This window comes from Polistes dominula, unplaced genomic scaffold (genome assembly GCF_049000335.1).
Source record: "Polistes dominula isolate Pdom_NZ unplaced genomic scaffold, Pdom_raw_medaka contig_75, whole genome shotgun sequence".
Classification (NCBI taxonomy): domain Eukaryota; kingdom Metazoa; phylum Arthropoda; class Insecta; order Hymenoptera; family Vespidae; genus Polistes; species Polistes dominula.
Genome location: NW_028301003.1, coordinates 1,357,406 through 1,381,092, shown reverse-complemented (window position 1 = coordinate 1,381,092; position 23,687 = coordinate 1,357,406). Strand labels below are relative to the sequence as shown.

At 26.1% G+C, this 23,687-nt stretch overlaps 1 protein-coding gene across 2 annotated transcripts; it reads left to right on the top strand.

The window, feature by feature from the left end:
• The first annotated feature begins 323 nt into the window (after positions 1-323).
• LOC107067361 (ATP-binding cassette sub-family G member 4) lies at positions 324-23,577 on the top strand. Of its 2 annotated transcripts, none has more exons than XM_089173762.1 (13): positions 324-427; positions 13,524-13,861; positions 15,678-15,861; positions 16,100-16,223; positions 17,840-17,985; positions 18,103-18,226; positions 18,571-18,685; positions 19,056-19,184; positions 19,991-20,112; positions 20,251-20,419; positions 21,160-21,416; positions 21,525-21,658; positions 22,132-23,577. In XM_089173762.1, the coding sequence occupies exons 2-13, from the start codon at positions 13,624-13,626 to the stop codon at positions 22,352-22,354; spliced, it is 1,965 nt and encodes a 654-aa protein (XP_089029888.1). In that variant the 5' UTR covers positions 324-427; positions 13,524-13,623; the 3' UTR covers positions 22,355-23,577. The 2 variants fall into 2 exon arrangements, with proteins under 2 accessions (XP_089029888.1, XP_089029887.1); XM_089173761.1 differs by lacking the exon at positions 324-427 and adding an exon at positions 519-1,028.
• Positions 23,578-23,687: the final 110 nt, after the last annotated feature.

Here is a 23,687-nt window from a genome sequence, read left to right as displayed (position 1 = left end):
TAAGGAAGGAAGAAAGGAAGGGAAGAGAGGTGGGGAAGGACAAGGGGCATTAGGAGGGAGAGTGGTAGGGAGGGGAGACAGTGAAGGGAGAAGAAGATTTTACACTGTATTGTTCTTTTCAAAGTGTGAGTAAGATGATCAAAATGAAAGAGAAGAAAAAAAAAATAGGAAATAACGAATGAGATAGATAATAGTTGAAATATATATATATATATATATAGATAAAGAAACAAGTTTTTCAAAGAGAGAGAGAGAGAAGGAGAAAGAATGTGAGAGGGAAGTGAGGAAGGGGAAACGTGGGACCGAAGGGTAGAGAGTAGGGAGAGTAGGTATAGGAAAGATGGAAAAAGAGAAAAGGAAAACTGTATTGTACAATTTCAGTCAGTACAGAAACATCGTTTGATGCGATTACTTGGTGTTTTGAAACGTGAGCTTATATTTTTCAACAGTTTTCTTTCATGGAATTATTATTATTATTATTATTATTTAAGAAGATAAATAATTATATTATAAATATATATATATATAGATATATAGATATATATATATATATATATATATGAAGAAGAGAAATATATAAAATAATAATTATAATCAAAGTTGTATATTGTGTTTTGTGATTTTTCTTTTTGGTGGTGGTTGTTGTTTTTGTTGTTGTTGTTTTAATAATTCAAATTTCAGTGTAATTACGTGAGAGTTGATTTTCTTTTTGTTTTTTTTTTTTGTTTTTTGATTTTGATTTTAGTTTCAATTTATAATTATATTTTTGATTATACATACGTATGTATTATTTGATAAATCAAACATTTTGGAAACTTATATTAGTGAGAGAGAGAGAGAGTTTGTTTTTTTTTTTTTTTTTCGAAATATTAAATTAAGTAAATGACATTTGTTTGATATCGCGTTGTTTATTAGTTAATCGTTGTTTTGACAAATTAAGTTTAAAAAAAAAAAACATTTTGCATAAAAATAATAACGAGATAGAAAATTAATGAATGAACGTGTAAAATCAGGATAATGCTAATAAGGTATGAAATTATTATACATTATTTTTCTTTTTTAGAATTATTGTATTTATACATGCATAAGCATGCATATATGTACATATGTATGTATGTATGTATGCATGTATGTATGTTGAATGTTTTATTGTATTTTCAATTTTGTATTAATAGATTACAAATTAATTCTCTTTATTATATTTTTTTTTCTTATTTTATTTTATTATTATTATTATTATTATTAAACAAGTGTATATATGATATTATGACGAATATAAAAAAGAAATAAAAAGATATAAAAATTAGACGACAATCTTTGAATAAGGATTAATCGATTGGTAGTTAATAATAATAATAAGATAGAAAAAGGAAAAGTAAGGAAAAAGGGAAAGTTTATTCGCTTACCAGTAAACACATTCATTCCTTAAAACGTTCAACTCTTTTGCGATGTAAAAGGTGATTTAAAGTACAGATTTTTATTTTTTTTTTTTTTTTGGATTTTGTATTACTTGCTTACCATATCGATATTTATTTCGAGGTCCATTCAGATTTTTTATATTTACTAATATATTTTTAATATAAATTTAATATTTTTTTTAGAAAATATAAATATATATATATATGTAACTGTATATATATATATATATATATATATATATATATAAGTACACATACTGTAGAAATACTGTATATATATATATATATATAAGTATACATACTGTATAAATACTGTATATATATATATATATAAGTATACATACTGTATAAATACTGTATATACATATATAAGTATACATACTGTATAAATACTGTATATACATATATAAGTATACATACTGTATAAATACTGTATATACATATATAAGTATACATACTGTAGAAATACTGTATATATATATATATAAGTATACATATTGTAGAAATACTGTATATATATATATAAGTATAAATACTGTATAAATACTGTATATATATATAAGTATACATACTGTAGAAAAATACTGTACATATAATAAGTATACATACTGTATAAATACTGTATATATATATATATATATATATATATATAGTTCATTTGCATACGAAATTATTTCTATTCTTATTTACGGAAGTAAAAATACGGGACGATGATATGAATATAATGTTTTTTTTTTTTATTAAATCATATATTATCATTACATTTTCTTATCGCACTATTATTGATAGACACGTGGCAAGAAAAAGATTGTTTAACAAGAAAACATGACGGAAAATGAATAGTAATAATAATTTACAGAGATTAGTAATAATTTTCCATACGATTAATTACATATATGTATATATATATATATATATAAGTATGTACATAGTTATTAATATGTATTTTACAAGGACTGTTTATTTTTTTATTTTTTATTAAATTCCAATGCATTATATCATTGGTTTTTGCATCATCATTGTTCTATTTTTGTCTTCGTTTATCTTATTTTCCTTTTTTTTTTTTTTTTTGAAATAACTATAAATGTCACACGAGATTTGTTGTCTAAAAAAAAAAAAAAAAAAATAGAAAGAAAGAACAAAAGGAAAATGGAAAAGAAGTGTTTTCAGTATTTCTATCTATAAATACTTGTTTCAAGGAAAACTAGTAATGTTTTTTGTTTTCTTCTTTTTTACTTTTCATTGTTTTTCTTTTCTAAATATTCTAAACACTTTGATAGGTAATAAACATTTGTGATAAAAAAAAAAAAATAAAAGAAAAATATTGAAATTTGTCGTAAATTTGTCAAAAATGTTTGAACACGTTGACTGCCATGTCAGGCATATATGACTGACGGTAAATATTCTGAATCTGGGCACCGTCAGCCATATTTTACTGACCCTTTTTCTTTTTTTTTTTTTTTTAGTTCTCACAAGGTATATTAGTAAATATTTCACAAAATATCAGACTAATGAATTGTTATAAAAGTTTTCTAAAAAAAAAAAAGAAAAAACAAATTGGAATTGTCATTAAAAAATAAATTTACAATGAAATGTTTCGAAAGAAATTACAGAAGTCCGTCAATTTCAGTCCCCAAATCAAAATACTTTCGCACAATTCGCTATTTCGCACATTTTAAAAGATTCTAAACTGTTTAATCCTCTGCATTCGGATGTCCCCTCTCAGGGGACATCAGACTGGTCATCAGATGACAATGTTGTTTGAATAAAAAAAACAAAACAGTTTCAGTCTTGCATTACGTGTTGTGTGTTTTGTTAATTTAAAACACAGTTTTTGCTGCATATTTTTTTATATTCCTATACATACTTTCGCACACACTTTAAGGACCCAATTATGTGCGAAAGTCGAGGGCCTACGATAAACAAAGTTGGAGGGGTTTATACAAAAAGTTTCAATAATCATCCAAAAAACATTATCCTCTCCATAGAATAAGAATTTTTTTTTCTAAACGTTCTAAACATAATTGTCTTACTATATAATAAATAACTATAGATACACAGTATCATTATTGGTCGTGTAACGCCAATGTATAGCAGCGCACTTGGGCCTGACGTAGGTTTTTTTAGAAACTAACAAACCGGTCAACGTGTTTTAAAAGAGAAACTTGCCAAGGTTTTTGTAGTACTTTTATATATATTTTTTTTTTTCAACTCTGTTATTTGCTTTAAGTGTTTTAATCTCGTATCCAAAAACAGGTTTTTTGCATTAAACTTTACAATATAGAATTAGATAAATTTACATATTCATTATGTAGAATTGTAATTAGTATGGCGTATTTATTATCGTTTCAGTGTCCATCACATTTTTATTACTAAATTATTACGAAAGGCAAACATGTTTTTTTTTTTTTTTATTACGGCAGACAAGGACCACATAAAAAAAAAAGTCGCATTTAGAAAGTATAATGATAATCCTTTCAAAAAAATTTAATAAGTCAATTACATAGCTGGAAATATTTTCAAAACATTTCATTTTTCATAGTATACATGGTGAAATTTTCAATAATGCATATTAAATAATTCAATGCTAGACATAATCCAAAATGCTCATGTTCTTGTAACGAATTGATTCAATATCGTTTTCGTCGTTTGAAGATATGATTTCAATTGTTTTTGATACCATAAAGTCAATGATCAGTTTTTGTGACGTCAGTCGATTGGTCATTTGTTTGTACACGTGTCACAATAGCAAGAGACACGCATGATCTCAGCTCATTTTGGAATTTCAAGCTTCTTTCGGAATTAGTATCATTTTAAGAACATGCATTTCCAATTTTGTAGAAATCTTAATCTCTGTATATATTTTATAGACTGTAATAAATTCCGGTTCTTCTTGTCCTTCTTCATAATCTATCAAATTATTGATAATGTCACTATCATTGACAGTTTCGTTCTCAATCATTTCGTCCAGATCATTTTCGCCGAAATTATCAAAGCTCTTTTTCCGCTGATGTTATATGCGAGCGCAGTAATTTCAGATAATAACGTGGACACGTTTTTGGTTATATTTCGATTAATTACACATTGAGGTTAAATTAAGATTGAATTGATTGACAATGATATTTACAATGATATAATTCTCGTTTTGTTTTGCTCATTCGATAGATTTTTTTATTCTGTCGTATTAGTAATTAATTTCATAAACGTTTCATGCAAAATTGTGCATTTAATTGCTAACTATTTGATGCTGACAATGATCAGACTATTATCAGAGTATTCTAATTATCGGATACGTCAATCATGGCAAAACTTAAATAGATGTCATCTGAATTTTTTGTCTCTTTTCATTCTTTTAAGATTAGTTATATAATTTATAAGAAATTATTACTTGAAAGACAAGTTTTTATTTATTTTAATGATTAAAATCAATGTAATCGACAATATGTGTATATATATATATTTGATAAAAAAATTACCATATTTTTTTTATTATAAAAGAAGATTTACGTCAATTGGATAGTTATAAGGAAATATTTTCTTTTATTTATAAATTATTATTGTAGATTTTATAAGTTATTTTTCTTTTCCCCGCCTTTTTCTACGAATTACAGAACGATAGTAGCCATTTTATCTCACGTGGGTACGTTAAACTGAATATGAGGTTAGAAACAAGTGAAAGAAAACAAAATTGGCGGTAATAATGTAAATACAAAAAAACTTATTGGATAATAATAATGAAAAGAACGAAATTAAATATGACGATATTTATTAAATAGAAGTATTTTATTTATGAAATATTGTCTCATCATAAAACAGTTCTGTATAAATATTAAAAATGGTAAAAATCAAATATTATTTATATCAATGGTTAACTGTTACGTAAGTACACTTAAAGTCAGTAAACTGTTTGGCTTGTTTAAATATTATTTTAGTATAATCAGTTTTAAAATGAATAAATTTTTCAAAGTTATTTTATAAAATAGTTAAAGACTATAAAAGTACATTTCAGGAATTGTAAATATTCAACATTTGCCAAGATTATTTAGAAAGTTTCTAATGTTTTTACCTTATGGTGATTCTGATTTAATTCCGTAAATATAAAATATGATTGAAACAGGTTTAGGGGAAAAATGTTGATTCCTTTTTTTATTTTTTGACACTTAACAGTAATATTAAAATCAAATGATATTAATTTATTTCAAACAAATGTAATATAATGTAATATAATATATTATAACAAAAACAAAAACGTGTTGCTGTAGCTCACAATCAGTCTTCGATACACACGTCTTTAAGTTAACGAATTACCTTATACCGCCATCTGTTAGAATGATATAAACTATCCTATCTTTCAAGTTGGATGAAATTGCACACATTATGCAAAATTTGATTAAAATCGGTTCAGTAGTTTAGGAGTACATTGCGAACAAAAGACGTGACACGTAGTTTATATATATAATAATAATTAAATAGAACTACTAGTTACTAGAAAAAACTAACTACCAATTATTACTGGTCACTAGAGAATACACAAACCAGTATTTCTTCTTTTTTTTTTTTTTTTTTTTTTTTTTTAAATAAAACCTGAGATACTTTATATAACAAGATTTTTTGTATGAAACTGTATAAATATTTCTCAGCCAGGTAACTCCCTGTTTTGTTTTTTTTTTTTTTAAAGTAATTAATTCTTAACGTTAAACTTATCGACACACTTCCTGTATTTCTATTTTCATATCTTTCAAAATGAAATGATTATTTATTAAAATAAAACAAAAAAAGAACATATTTTATTAATATAAAATTAATAATAATATTCAGTCTCATTTTCATTGTATTTTATAAACAAATTCAATGAAATTAACAATTATTAACATTTGCTTATCACACTTGATGCTTTGAGACCCAGCAGATCTTTTTGGCAACTTGAGTCATTTTTCTCAATTGTTTAACTTTGGTAATGTTCTAAACATATTTACATTTAATTTAAAGCTATAAAACCTATATGGTCTTTTTAAGTAAGTATTAAAGAAGTGTCAAAAACAATTTTGAAGTAAATCTATGCAATAATTTTTTTTTTATAACAATTTTTCTCGTCTGGGTCCAAAGGAACCAGACCTATTTTGCGACCTCATTATTCTCAATTGTTTAACTTTGGTAATGTTCTAAACATATTTAGATTTCATTTAAAGCTATAAAACCTATATAGTCTTTTTAAGTAAGTATTAAAGAAGTGTCAAAAACAATTTTGAAGTAAATCTATGCAATAGTTTTTTTTTTATAAAGATTTTTCTCGGCCGGGTCCAAGGGAACCAGACCTATTTTGCGACCTCATTATTCTCAATTGTTTAACTTTGGTAATGTTCTAAACATATTTACATTTAATTTAAAGCTATAAAACCTATATGGTCTTTTTAAGTAAGTATTAAAGAAGTGTCAAAAACAATTTTGAAGTAAATCTATGCAATAGTTTTTTTTTTATAAAGATTTTTCTCGGCCGGGTCCAAAGGAACCAGACCTATTTTGCGACCTCATTATTCTCAATTGTTTAACTTTGGTAATGTTCTAAACATATTTACATTTAATTTAAAGCTATAAAACCTATATAGTCTTTTTTTAAGTAAGTATTAAAGAAGTGTCAAAAACAATTTTGAAGTAAATCTATGCAATAGTTTTTTTTTTATAAAGATTTTACTCGGCCGGGTCCAAAGGAACTAGACCTATTTTGCGACCTCATTATTCTCAATTGTTTAACTTTGGTAATGTTCTAAACATATTTAGATTTCATTTAAAGCTATAAAACCTATATAGTCTTTTTAAGTAAGTATTAAAGAAGTGTCAAAAACAATTTTGAAGTAAATCTATGCAATAGTTTTTTTTTATAAAGATTTTTCTCGTCCGGGTCCAAAGGAACCAGACCTATTTTGCGACCTCATTATTCTCAATTGTTTAACTTTGGTAATGTTCTAAACATATTTACATTTAATTTAAAGCTATAAAACCTATATAGTCTTTTTAAGTAAGTATTAAAGAAGTGTCAAAAACAATTTTGAAGTAAATCTATGCAATAGTTTTTTTTTTATAACAATTTTTTCGTCCGGGTCCTTTGGACCCGGGTGTGGTAAGCGTGTTATACCAGGAAGGGTGATGAACAAATATTAACATTGTTTTTGTTTTACAAATTATCAAATACGGATCATTTTGTTGATCACTTGATATTTTTGATTTGAATTTTTAACGTTACAATTATTAATCATTTAATTCGTTCATTTATACAGGTTATTGACATCAAAATGAATGAATTGTTGATATCATTCTAATCTGCATAAGAATGCAAAAAACTATTATGTTTCTTTTCTAACCTCACTTTATAGAAGAAAGAAAGGAAGAAAGAAAAAAAGAAAGGAAGTGAAAATTATTTATTTATTCATAATTTTTACATAAATTTATTCTTAACGTGTCGCGTTGTACTATCATTTGCACATTGGTTGTTTACATAATTTGTTTTGGTTTTTGTCTTTTTTTAATTGAATGTTGCTGCTGCAGTGCATGCGTGTACATGCATATGTGTAGTAACGTGTGTGTAAGTATAGTAATTTGCGTCAGAGTCGCGTTAATGTCTCAGAAAAATCGATTAGAAAGTAAATATTTACAGAAGAAATAAAATAATATGAAAAATAATAATAATATAAACAGTGTATATATATATATATATATTTTGTTATTCTTTTCCATGGTCATTAGATAAAACTATAAGCAATAATTATCATCAAACTTGCTCAACTTTTTCTTTTTATACAATACTTAGTAATATTAAAAGTTCCTTTTTTTTTTTTTTTTTTTTTTACAATTTTAATATCGTTTTACTTTTTTATTTTTTTATTTTAATAATATATATGTGACACCAGACGTATTGAAATTGTTTTTTTTTTCTTTGCTTGTCCTTCTTTTTCTTTTGTATCGTTTTCTTCTTTTCATCTAGTGCCTTTCCTTTCTTTTCTTTTTTTTTTTTTTTTTTTTTTTATTCCATTCATATTTGTTGACAGTGTCTCGCAGTTGTTTGTCGTACTTTGCTCGATCGTCATCATCGTCATCTTGATTAAATCATTAATAAAAATGAATTTTATTTTTACAGAAAGACAAAATCTTACTTGCATGTATTATTTGCGTATATATTTAAACAAAAATATCTTATTATTATTATTATTATTATTATCTTTTTATCTTTTTTTTTTTTTTTTTACTTATGAATAAATCGAATAATTAATTCTGCGTAACGATGCAAAATTATTATCGCAATTTTTCTTCTGCTTTTTTTTTATTTGTTTTAATTTTTTTATTTAAGAAATACAAAAAAAGAAAAAAACTCACCAAACGGCTATGTGACAGCCGTTGATTTGTGTCTCGTCTCTCTCTTTGTTTTTTTCCACAATTATAAGGAAAAATAAATCATAGGATACTTGATGTATTCATTCATTTTTTTGTTTGTTTCTTAACCACTTGCGCTATAAAGACGGGTCACGCACGTCGAGATGCTTTTGTTTCAAAACAACGAACGACGTGTACACCACGTCGTCAATAGGCTTGGTGAACACGTGGTGTAAATAGATTTATATTATTCCCATTATATCAATCAATATTGTAAAAATGTAAAATAATAGTAAACTCAATGATATTGTTTCAAAAAAGTGCAATATTGTATCGCACATAACCACAACCCTTAAGTTAACTCATAGCGCAAGTGGCTAATTTTTTGTTTCTTCTTCACTCTCTCTTAATTGAATAAAATTTATTATCATCGATCATAATCAATTTTCATCGTAATTATTTTCACCGAATTATCATTCGAATTGGTTACGTTTTCATTCATTTTTTGTTTGTTTCTTAACTACTTGCGCTATAAAGACGTGCCACGCACGTCGAGATGCTTTTGTTTCAAAACTGTGAGCGACGTGTTGTACACGTGGTAAATAGATTTATATTATTCTCATTATATCAATCAATATTGTAAAAATGTAAAATAATAGTAAACTCAATGATATTGTTTCAAAAAAGTGCAATATTGTATCGCACATAACCACAACCCTTAAGTTAAATCATAACGCAAGTGGCTAATTTTTTGTTTCTTCTTCACTCTCTCTTAATTGAATAAAATTTATTATCATCGATCATAATCAATTTTCATCGTAATTATTTTCACCGAATTATCATTCGAATTGACTACGTTTTCATTCATTTTTTTGTTTGTTTCTTAACCACTTGCGCTATAAAGACGTGCCACGCACGTCGAGATGCTTTTGTTTCAAAACTGTGAGCGACGTGTTGTACACGTGGTAAATAGATTTATATTATTCTCATTATATCAATCAATATTGTAAAAATGTAAAATAATAGTAAACTCAATGATATTGTTTCAAAAAAGTGCAATATTGTATCGCACATAACCACAACCATGAAGTTAAATCATAACGCAAGTGGCTAATTTTTTGTTTCTTCTTCACTCTCTCTTAATTGAATAAAATTTATTATCATCGATCACAATCAATTTTCATCGTAATTATTTTCACCGAATTATCATTCGAATTGACTACGTTTCCATTCATTTTTTTGTTTGTTTCTTAACCACTTGCGCTATAAAGACGTGCCACGCACGTCGAGATGCTTTTGTTTCAAAACTGTGAGCGACGTGTTGTACACGTGGTAAATAGATTTATATTATTCTCATTATATCAATCAATATTGTAAAAATGTAAAATAATAGTAAACTCAATGATATTGTTTCAAAAAAGTGCAATATTGTATCGCACATAACCACAACCATGAAGTTAAATCGTAACGCAAGTGGCTAATTTTTTGTTTCTTCTTCACTCTCTCTTAATTGAATAAAATTTATTATCATCGATCATAATCAATTTTCATCGTAATTATTTTCACCGAATTATCATTCGAATTGGCTACGTTTTTATTATCCTTATGTGTCGTTTTGGTTGAAGAACCAAAAAAAAAATGGACGTGAGGGACATATGAACAAACAAAAAAATTCTCAACCAACGAAGATTTAATCGATTTCCTTCTATTTCAATAATTCAATCGATAGAAATATTAATAATATTATTCATTCGCTTCATTATACATGTAATGTTATCAATGATAATAATAAAAAAAAAAAGAAACAGGAAAAAAAAACAAGACAAAAAGAAAAAAAAAAGAGAACAGATGAATTATTACAACCTGTTCTTAATAAATATACGTTATTATTTGATTAAATTTTTCTTCATTCCTATACATCTTTAATAAAATAATGGACAAGAGTCTATTGTAAGAGACTATGCGTGTATGCGTGTGCGATCGTATGAAAGAACAAAAAAATGATTATATATTACTTATCTAGTATAGAGTCATTTGTGTGGATGTGATTTAACGTTTCCAATAATGATAACAATAACGATAACTCGTTAAACTTTACTCTTCTTTCCTCATACCCCCCGCAAATTATGGTCTTTTAGAATGAATTATTTGTTTAATTTTTTTTTTTTTTTTATTATTTCTTTATTTGATAATATATACATATATATATATATATATATATATATATTTCATTTGATTTCATTTATAATTTAATCGATCAAAAATGTTTATCTGAATTCTATGCATTTCTAAATTTATATTAGGTCGAGTCATAAATAACTTCTGTTTTTAATGAGACAAAGAATGGCGTTTCTATGACTGATAAGTGCAAGACACCTTTCATGGAGTTTTTTTTTTTTTGCACTCTTTGCAATTGTTGAACGTATCTATTGGATTTTGCTCTCAATATTACCTTTAAAAGGTTCATCAAAGTCGGAAATACGTCCGCTGCACTCGGTTCATCTTTTAAGATCGTATCTCCAGAACGGAATTTTACAAATCAATTTCTGACTGCCCTATCAGTTATCCAGTCCTGCACTGTATAAGCTGTATATTTTTTCAGTTGCCACCTTAGTGCTATTGCCTTGTTTCAATTCCTAAAGCGTTACATGTTGAATATGCACTTTTGGAAGTGAAAACTTCTTTAGAATGGGTGTGATTTGAAACAATGTAACGGAGCGGTAGGCGGCTATGTAACGGAGCGGTGAAAGGCGATGAAATGGCCGTGATACTAAATAAAAAGAGAATACAATTATCCTACATCAGATATTTTTATTTTATATTCGTCTCATTCTCTCGAAACTTAGTTTTATTGAAGATTTCACTTCTAACACGTGTGATCTTTACCATCCATTTCAGTGGTTAAGAAAACCGGTTAAATGTAACATTGACTGCATAAAAAAGTTAACAGAAGACTAAACTGAATCCTCATCTATACAGTGATATCAAAAATTCGTTTGTTTTGGTGACTTATAATAGGTAAATACGAAAAATAGATTCTACATAGCCCCATCGGAAGTTATTTATGACTCGATCTAATATTTTTTTAAATATTAGATACACATGTATTCAATATTTTGTGATATTAGGGTTATATTAATATATTCTATTAAATATATAATCTATATAATTAAATAATAATAATATATTAGTTAAAATTAATATTGCAGTTGATGTGTTGTGTATATTATGTACGTGTATAATTTTTATGTTATATTTATATTAATAACTATAATAGTACAATATTTAATTAATAATATTATAATAATTATAATATATTATTTTTTTATTATTAAATAATTGTAATATTAATATTAATATAAATTGATATTAAATTTTTAAATTAATATATATATATATATATATATATATATATATATATATATATATATATATATAATATAGCATTGCAGTTATTAATGCAGTTATTGTATACTATGCATGTGTATGATAATGTTTATCTAAATGACAATAGTTATCATGATCTTTAATCTCCTATCATGTTATTTAATTCATTATTGAATTTTTTACCTTTGATGTTTGTTCGTTATTATCTTTTAAAGATCTTACTGACCTTTTCATTATTTGTGATAAGTTAAAATCTTTAATTTGATATTACACTAGTATAACATTTTTGCAAGTTATAAAATGAAATGAAGACTTTAGTCGTTTGATTTTTAATATTAATTAAAAAAAAAAAAATAAATAAATAAATAAATAAAAAAAAGTTGATAGTTCAAACTATTTTAAAACTTTTTCAGAATAATAATAAATATATCACATAATGTATTTTTTTGATAACATGCAGTAATTATATACAAAATGTTACCACATTCATTGCAACAACAACATTGCAACATTTTATTACCAGAAAATTATTGGAACTGTCCTAGTTTCGCAAATAAAATACTCTGTATACATTAAATATATAATTGTCTCTTCGATAATGATCGTAACTTCTAATGTTTACGAATTAATATTTCCAATGTGTTCATATATATATATATATATATATATATATATATATATATATATATATATATATATATATATATATCAATATTTCTATCAATTGCATAGAAATACCATGGACATAAGAGAAAAACCTGTTATTATAAGAACATTTTCCATATAAAAAGTTATATAGTTAATTTATAAATTATTCATTAGTTACAAATTATTTTGTTCTATTTCATATCATTATTATTATAATTATGTATTTCTCACATTTTATTACTCGAGTATTATAATATTTAATAATTTTAAAATTCAGCATAAAAAATATATATATATATATATATGAAACCAATTACATAGAGAGAAAAAGACAGAGAGAGAGAGAGAGAGAGAGAGAGAGAGAAAAAAGCAAGAGATAAGAAATTCGTTGATTAGTATAATCATTGGACGATAAAACACGTTTGAATAAAGAAGAGACAAAGACAATTCAAAGTCCATTGATGTTGGTATTGAAATGAAATTAATAGATACTATTATCTAATCTGATTAAATATGTTGAAATAATTGACATACCGGAAAAATTGCGATTAAGTGTTTTTTTTTTTTTTTTTTTTTTTTTGGTTGGTGATTACATGGTCATATGTGTTCTTTGTGTTGTTTTTTCTTATTATTATTATTTTTTTTTTCTGTTTATTGTTCTTTTTTTTTTATCTAATAGTTTTTTTTTCTTCTCCTCTTTTACAGATTTACGTCGAAAGAATTAAAGAAGATTTAACGCGAATAATAAAAGAAAAGAAGAAGAAGAAGAAGAAGAAGAAGAAATAAAAGGCCAAGAGGTGGAACGATGGAAGTTTTAATACACGAGGCCTCGAACAAACGAGAAATAATCGATGGAAATTCAACGATTAATAATCATCATAATGATATTAATTTAAATGGCAACAAAATCACTATGACAGATCGTAAGGAAAAAGATGACGATGATTTGAACGCATCTTATGCGAAAAATATTAATGATGTTGATATGGTCGATATTATTGTTGAAAATCTTACCTATACCGTTTCACTTGGATTTAGAAAAGGTATGATTAATTAGACTTTTTATTACAAATGTTTAAATACAATCTAATTATTTCACATTTTCACAAACAATAGAATATATGTTAATATATTTTCATTATAGTAAATATACAAAATAATATGTTCTTATCTTATTTTAAAATGTATGCATCATTCACATCATACTAAATAATTCTTTATTATTATTATTATTATTAACTGGCATTAGGAACTGGAAAGTTCATTGCGACAAATACCAAATCCCGCCATTGTTCCCGTCCCTGAACACGATCCTTTTATTCGCGGTCTTCGTATCCTATTTCTTTCAGGTCCCTTCTAATATTATCCTCCCATCTACGTCTCGGTCTACCCAGTGGTTTTTTCCCATTTGGTATATCGACCAATATTTTGAACCAGACCCAGATCTTTAGTATTATCTATGAATATTTTTGCGTTATTAATTAATGACTCTTCATTGTCCCCAAACAAAGCAATATTGTCCGCGTATGTCAACAATTGTGTTGTCCCGTTCAACTGTAAACCATCTTTACTTTACTGCAGTTCTTTGACACCAAATTCCAGTACTAAATTGAACAAAAGGGATGACAATACGTTCCCCTTGTTTTAACTCGCTATGGATATTAAAATCTTCCGACATTTGGTTACCTAACCTCACTTTACTCCTACTTTCCTTTAGGCAAAGTTGAACAAGGTTGACCAATTTTCTTCTTGATATTCCCCTGTCGTATTAGGATTTCGAGCATTTTTTTCTCGTTTTATCGAGTCGTACACTTTTTGAAAATCTATATTAAGTTGATGTACCGGTTGATTTAATTCCCATTTTTTCTCTAAGATCTGTCGAATAGCAAAAATGTGGTCTGTAGTCGATCTATTTCTCTTAAAACCGCACTGATGATCTCCTATTATCTCGTTCGCACACGGTACTATCCTAGCTAGTAGGATGTTTGATAATATTTTGTAACACGTCGGTAAAAGTGAAATACATCCCGGTAATTATTACAATCCATTTTGTCTCCCTTTTTTAAAGATTTGAATTATAATCGACTCTTTCTATTGTTCCAGCAATGTTTCCTTGCTCCATATTAATTCGATTAGCTCAAAAATATCTTCGATCAATCTATTTCCCCCCTCCTCCCCTCCCCTGCCCCCTCCATTTTATTAGCTTCGCAAGAATCGAGTCGTTATTCGGTGATTAATGATTTTTAAAATTTGTTAATCACCCTTTTTTACTTCTAACATCGTTGGTTCACTAACCATAGGTTCCACCGTATGGAATTCTAAATTCTAAGTTTCCCGATTGTTTTAATAATTCTTTAGTGAAAGTATATTAAAAATCATAAAAAAATGTTCTTCTTGTGTAACAAAGTATTGGTCAAAAATTACAAGGTCGATTTATGTAACGTAATCATATAATTAAAAACAACTAAAGAAAAGGAAAGAAGAAGAAGAAGAAGAAGAAGAAGAAGAAAAAAAAGAATAGTCTTGAATATTTAATTACTTATTATTTATTTCTTACTGTTCCAATGAAAAGATGATGCAATAAGAAAAGGAAGAAAATTTAACAAAAAAAAAAACAAAAAAAAAAAAACAAAAAAAAAACTGATAAAATATGAAGAATCAAACGAATGTAATTGTTTAATGTATTGTCTTACATAATTTTTCTTGCATACGTTTTATTATATCACACTTGTTTCATATATATATATAAAACTAGTTATGTGATAAATTAATTTCAATTAAATCCTTTATCATTTTATTTATGATCTTTTCTTGTTTTCTCTCTGTTACAAAAAAAAAAAAAAAAAAAAAAAAACAAAGGTCGAAAGGAAATACTACACGGAATTAATGGTAGATTCAATGCAAAACAATTAATTGCATTAATGGGACCCTCGGGCGCTGGAAAATCATCATTACTCGATGTTCTATCTGGTTTTCGTGAAACTGGAGTAGACGGTGCCATTTATGTCAATGGACGTGTCAGAGATCTTCGTTCATTTTCAAGGTAAACATGATTTTCTTTCTTTTGGTATTTTCTAATTAATTGTGTCTAATTAATTTCTAAATTAATTGTTTCATAATAATAATAATAATAATAATAATAATAATAATCAATTAATTCTAATGAATTGACTAAAGTATTTTTAAATTTGTGTATTGTATCAATATTTTTAATAATAACATGAAATTTTAATTGTCTTTTTTTCTTTTTTTTTTTTTGGATTTTTATATAAAATAATCAGATGTTCGGCTTACATAACTCAAAACGATTGTTTGGAACCACTGTTAACGGTTTTGGAAAGCATGAGAATAGCTGCTGATCTTAAATTGCCAACTAATGTGCCTAAACATCAAAAGGAGACTGTTGTAAGTGTTGGTTTAATGTTGTTTTATTTTTTTTTTTTTTTTTATTAATTTATTCGTACATCGATTAATTTCAAGATAAATTGTTTTTTTTTTTTTTTTTTTTAATATTCAAACAGATCTTTTTCCTCAATTACATGTGTATTTGTATGATTTAATAATCTGTTTAAAAAAAAAAAAAAAACTAAACACACATATTTATCTTAGAAACTTTGCATTTGTCAACGTTGAGTGTAACTTGACATCAGTTTTTTTTTTTTTTTTGTCTCAAGTGATATCATTATACATTCGATAATTATACAGTACAATAATAATTTATAAACTAAAATGGATATTTTATTATAAAATTTGTATTTCTTTTCAATCATGACATTTCATTGAAATTGTTTTATCATTTTGATCAAAGTCAATTTCATAAATAAAACATTTAAAAGTGTTGGAAAATAAGATTGATAGATTGATTATACATGTTTTTTATTTTATTTATAAACGAATGATATACATTTTGTTTGCATATTATAGGATTCTTACAAATTATTCTATTTTTATATATTACATCATTATATCAGTGACATTTCTAAGAATATGTTTATAGGTTATGGTGAAAGATCGAAATTGCAGAATGTACAAAAATAAAATCAAATGTTAGAACTTTCAACGACATATTTTTACTTTGTGCTGATCATGCGAATTTCAACATTCTCCAATTTCAAAAGTTTCTTTCCAAACCTTCTGAGAAAGATCGAAATTGCAGAATGTACAATAATAAACTCAAATGTTAGAACTTTCAACGACATATTTTTACTTTGTGCTGTTCATGCGAATTTCAACATTCTCTAATTTCAAAAGTTTCTTTCCAAACCTTCTGAGAAAGATCGAAATTGCAGAATGTACAATAATAAACTCAAATGTTAGAACTTTCAACGACATATTTTTGCTTTGTGCTGATCATGCGAATTTCAACATTCTCCAATTTTGAAAAGTTTCTTTCCAAACCTTCTGAAAATTTAAATTCTCATTAGAAAACATTTAGCACAAATTAAGAAACAATTCGAGTCACCTAATTAATTTGTTAATAATTTTTAACGAACAAATTTTTCTTCAAATTAATTGATTTATGCAAATACTCCTTGGGGAACATTTGGCACAAATTGGGAAACAATTTGGGCCACCCAATTAGATCAATTTGTTATTCGTATAATTTGCTAATAGTTTTCAACAAAAAAATGTTGTTCAAATTGATTGATTTATGCAAATATTACCTGGGAAACATTTGGCACAAATTGGGAAACAATTTGGGCCACCCAATTAGAACAATTTGTTATTCGTATAATTTGTTAATAGTTTTTAACAAAAAAATGTTGTTCAAATTGATTGATTTATGCAAATATTACCTGGGGAACATTTGGCACAAATTGAGGAACAAGTTGGGCCACCCAATTACAACAATTTGTTACTCGTATAATTTGCTAATAGTTTTCAACAAAAAAAATGTTGTTGAAATTGATTGATGTACGAATACTTGATGAACACTCGTTGGATTTTTTGCAATATTAATAATAATCATGTAAAGAACAAAAAAAAAACATAAAAGAAAGAAAAATTAATGAAATTCGTAGATCGAAGAGATACTAACGACCTTGGGATTATATGAGCATATGAATACAAGCACGGGGCGATTAAGCGGTGGACAAAAGAAGAGATTGTCAATGGCTTTGGAATTGGTTAATAATCCTACAGTTATGTTTTTGGATGAACCAACAACGTAAGCCAACCATTTATTAATAACCATTATTAATTATTCCATTAAGAAAAAAGAAAGTGTCAGTTTTGTTTGGTGCGAATGATTAATTGATTAATTATTATTATTATTGTTTTTCAGAGGATTAGACAGTTCGTCGTGTATGCAAGTTGTAAAATTGTTGAAACTTCTTGCCAGGCAAGGAAGAACAATAATTTGTACGATTCATCAGCCAAGTGCTTCGATATTTAAAATCTTTGATCATGTAAGTAACAAGATAATTATTTGTTCTTTTATTATTTTTTGTTAATGCATTTAGTAAAAGGTGTTTATGACTTAACTGAAGGTTGTATCAATGTTTTCGAATTAATAGAATATATATTTGACACTAAACTTTGTCGTTTAGTTATCAGTTTTGACTTTACAGTATTCATAAATGAAGTATTCATAATTTGTTAATAAACAAGTTCATTTTTTGGTAATATTATTAAATGTGGGTCGTAACACCTTAAGGTACCTTTTTTGTTGTTGAATATTTTTTGTTTAAATTTAAACAAATCTAAATAAGTTAATGTTTTTTTTTTTTTTATTTGAATTTTTATTATACAGATTTACTTACTCGGTAAAGGAAATTGCCTTTATCAAGGATCTACAGAGAAATTACTTCCATATTTGGAATCGATGAACTTACATTGCCCGATTTATCATAATCCTACGGATTATAGTAAATATTATTTATTTATATCTATTTGGTTTTGATTTTTAATGAATACATTCCAAAGGGGATATACATTCTAGTGTGATCAATGCAATTTTTGATTGCAATTGAAATTGAATTTCAAAGAAACTGCAATGAATCAACAACTGCATTCATTTTTTTTTTGTTTTTAATTTTTTTTACCAATTATATTTATACTCGTTTCAAAATTAACATCTTAAATTATTTATTTAAACTTTTTTTTTTCTTTTTTGTATTACAGCATGCTGAAAACATTTCATGTTAAAAATCAATTGTTTATTTATGAAACACACTAGAATAATTCCCTTTAAGTGAACAATTAGTAATAATATTTTGTAATTTAATTATCAAACAGTAATTGAATTGGCATGTGGCGAATATGGCGATGATAAATTAACGACATTGATAAACAATTCGGAAAATGGTCGTAATGTCCAATGGTTCGAAGATCATCAGGCATTGAAAGATGCGAAAACTTTAAGAGGTGAGAAAAATTTCTTTTAATCACATTTCATTTATAAGTACACACCTATAATCCTAATTTCCTTTATTTAAAACAACGAATGAGACACGTGACAAAAAAAATTTGTATGTAAAACAATAAGCACGAATTAGACACGTTGTTGTTCAATTTTTTCTCGATATTTTTTTTTTGCTTACTTTATTTTATTGTGAGAGTTAAAGGGATATAGGACAACAAAATGATTAATAATATATTAATATATTAAGGGTATAGGTCATAGGGGGCGGGGGGTTGGCAATTTACGGCTCGCAAGCCACGTGTGGCTCTTTGGATGTGAAACTGCGGCTCTTTAGTTGAAAGAGTTTAGTAAAAATAAAAAAAATAAAACATTTAAAAGTCGTTCTGAATCGATTAACATAGAAGATTAGCTTTAATTATGCGAGTACGATTTATTGTTGGCAAGAAAAAGTTTGGTAGCTGTTTTAAAAGCTTTGAAATTTTGTAAATTGTAATTTTTGGCTCTTTCGACTCAAAAGATTGCCGATCCCTGGTAAAGGTTAACAAAATTCATGAGAAATATATTATAAATATGACGATTGATATATATTTGTATTTATTTGTTTAATCGAAATATTAATAACCATAGATATTATTATTATTATTATTATTTGGGATTAGAAATTCGAAAGTTCATTGTGAAGATATCAAATTCTGCCAGTGTTCTCGTCCTTAAGATTAATCCCTCCATTTACGGTTTTCGTAACCTTTCTTTTTAAGATCAATTTACATAAATATATAATTAATTGTACGATTTGAATATTTTTCAGCTTTGCATCCCTTAAAAGAATTGAAAAGGTTAAACAAGTCACCCGAATCGCAAGTTACACCGTTGAGCAATCAAGTTTATACATTATTGAAAAGAGGATTAATAATGTATAAAAGAGACGTGGTAAATATATTCATTGATTTTATTATCTTTTTATAGTTTTATCTTGAATATATGTATATTTACTTGATATGTTAATAATCAAGATCGATAGATCTTAATGATTTGTTTTAATTAATAATTTTTACATATTTATTACAGTCGTTAACTTATCTTCGTGTAGGAGTCAATATAATGATAGGATTATTACTTGGAATGGTATTTAGTAGTTGTGGAGATGATGGTAGTAGAGTATTGGACAATTATAATCTTTTATTTTCTATACTTATACATCATATGATGACTACAATGATGTTGACTATAGTAACGTGTAAGTATTTCATTTAAAATTGTCTCAAATATTAGGGTGTAACAAAAGTTCATTTATTGTGTTGAAAGTTTAACTTTGAAATTGCTTTTTATTTTGGATTTTATTTACTTTATTATTATTATTATTATTATTATTATTAACTGGCATTAGGAACTCGAAAGTTTATTGCCGCAAATACCAAATCCCGCCATTGTTCCCGTTCCTGAGCGCGATCCTTCCATTCCTTTTAATATTATCCTCCCATCTACGTCTCGGTCTACCCAGTGGTCTTTTCCCGTTTGGTATACCGACCAATATTTTGGACCACACCCAGATCTTTAGTATTATCTATGAATACTTTTGCGTTATTAATTAATGCCTCTTCATTGTCCCCCAATAAAGCAATATCGTCCGCGTATGTCAACAATTGTGTTGTCCCATTCAACTGTAAACCATCTTTACTTTACTGCAGTTCTTTGACAACTAATTCCAGTACTAAATTGAACAAAAGGGGTGACAATGTGTCCCCCTGTTTTAATGGACATTAAAATCTTCCGACATTTTGACTTTACTCGACACGAATTCCCCAAGGTAGTCTCCACCTTGAGATCCGAACGGGGGACTAGTGGGACTTTGGGAATATTAATTAACAAAAAAATCTACGAACTTTTGATACACTCTAATAAAAAATTAATTAAGAATTTTATATATGTATATATATATATTTTAAATATTGATTAATTTAATCTATTTATTTTCAGTTCCAATGCAACTTGATAGACTCATGAAAGAATATTTCAATAGGTGGTACAATTTAAAAGCATTTTACATGACAATAACGATACTAGATATACCACTATCAACAATATGTTGTTTCTTATTTACAATAATAATATATCCAATTTCGGCTCAGCCTTTAGAAATTGGAAGGTTTTCCATGTTTTTTGCTATTAGTTTATTCATTTCTTTCATAGCTCAAGGTACTGGCTTGATGATTGGTGCTGTATTAAATGTTGTCGTAAGTAATAGATTTTTTTTTTATAAGTTTCATTTGAAATGATTAATTGTTAATTAAACTGTTAAGAAAAAAAAAGGATATAATCAATTGAATAATAAATAATTGTAGAACGGTACGTTCGTGGGACCATCTTTATCGGTACCTTTGATGATGTTTGCTGGATTTGGTGTATCATTAAGGGATTTGCCAATTTATCTCAAATGGGGTACTTATGTCAGTTTTTTGAGATATGGTTTGGAAGGGTACGTATATTTATATAAATAAAACATTGTTTAAAAGTTATCTGATTAATTTATAGTATATGCCTTTGAAGGTTATGGTCAATCTGTAATATATGATTGGAATTGTTTTAAACTTGTTTAAGTGAAACACACATCATGAAATTTGAAACAATATCTTTAAACAGGTTTCATTTAATTTATAATAATCTAGAAAAAAGAGCTATGGAAATTAAATAATTATCCCCTCCACTGGTAATTTAAATACAGCCAAATTGGAATACGTTTTATAAATTGACCGAAAATCTTTGGGTATTCTATAGAATAATCACACAGATAATCTATGAAATACATGATCATTATATATGATGATGAAAGACCCCCTGTATATTTGTGCTCATGTTCTACATGTTCTACATTTCTTGGACATTTGTTCAATATTTATGTATACACATGTTTTGTATTAATAATAATGCAAATAATTTTGATAATTTTAGATTCGTTGGTGCTATATATGGAATGGATCGTGACGTTTTACCATGCAGTAAAAGTGATGAGCTTACATACTGCCATTATAAATATCCTAGTAAATTTTTATCAGACATAGCAATGAACGGTGATCAATTTTGGAACGACATCATTGCTTTAACGATAATACTCTTGATAACACGTCTTACTGCATTTTATCTACTCAAATGGAAGATATATTCTATGAGATAAAAAAAAAATGTAGAGAAAATGTATTTTTTTTTTTTTTTTTTTTTTATATTTACTTATGTGAAAAATATCATATGACATCGTCACTACTATTATTACTTTACGAACTTGAAACGCGTAATAAGATCTCGTCATTAATATTTCTAATCATTTTCATAATCACTAAGATAGAATATTTTTTTTTATTATCTATGATCATTACCTATTTTAATAAGTCTAATCTAATTTATTATATCTCTCAGAAAATAATTATATTGTCAATGAGTTATAAATAAATGTCGTTTTTCTAAATAATTTATTCTTGGGAAGAAGAAGAAGAAGAAGAAGAAGAAGAAGAAGAAACGACATTTATTTGTTTCATAAATTTTAATAATTATGTATATCATTTTGTAATCATTAGAAATATGTAGTATTATATAATATAATATTAGTAAAATTTTGTATATCTTCGAAAATAGTGATATTATATAAATATATTTTTTATTTTTAACTGCATTAAAATATATACGTATATATTTTTCAGATCATTGAAATCATTCCATAAATATATATATTTATATTATATATTTATATTATTATTATTATTAACATTTTTTGTATCTTTCAAAGTAGTCCTATTATATGAATTAAATTGTATTTTTAATTGCACTTAACATATATACATATATATTTGTCATATCATTGAAATCATTTAAATATAATTACATATATATATATATATATATATATATATATATATATATATATATATTACATTGTTAACGTTTTGTATCTTCGAAAGTAATTGAATTATATCAACAAATTGTTATTTTTAATTTTATTTGAATATATATAGATATATTTATACACGGTACTTACGTATTAACGCCATTGCAGTAAAAATTGCAGCAATCTTTGTTGTTCGCACACAACAACCTTATTGTTTGCACACACCAACCGTCAGGGTTGCGTCAGGGTTTCTCGTTAGGGTTTCCACCGAAATCGGACTACTTTTTATAAATCAAATGTTTGGAATTTTTCAAGTGTTTTGATTGTAAATCAAGTTTTTTATTCTTCTATGATTTGTCGCAACAATTTATGGTGTAGATTAGCGCATTAGCCGAATTTTGCTGCAATGGCGTTAATACGTAAATACTTTATACACTTATATATTATATTACAGTTCTATTTTTATTCCATTGTAATATTGAATATAGAAAATATAATTTAACTGTGATAATTATGTTTATTTTCGCTTTAGTATTTTTTTTTTAACTGTAATAATATTATTCATCTTGCGTTAATCGTTTTACAATTGAATAATCATACTAAAAGGTGTACTTACATTTCTAATGTA

What these genes read in the sequence shown, in the direction of transcription:
- LOC107067361 (XM_089173762.1), top strand. Translation starts at nt 13,624, where the DNA reads ATGGAAGTTTTAATACACGAGGCCTCGAACAAACGAGAAATAATCGAT. An exon ending in TATTTAAAATCTTTGATCAT is followed by an intron (nt 18,227 to 18,570) that starts GTAAGTAACAAG and finishes TTTATTATACAG; the next exon opens with ATTTACTTACTCGGTAAAGG. An exon ending in AGATGCGAAAACTTTAAGAG is followed by an intron (nt 19,185 to 19,990) that starts GTGAGAAAAATT and finishes AATATTTTTCAG; the next exon opens with CTTTGCATCCCTTAAAAGAA.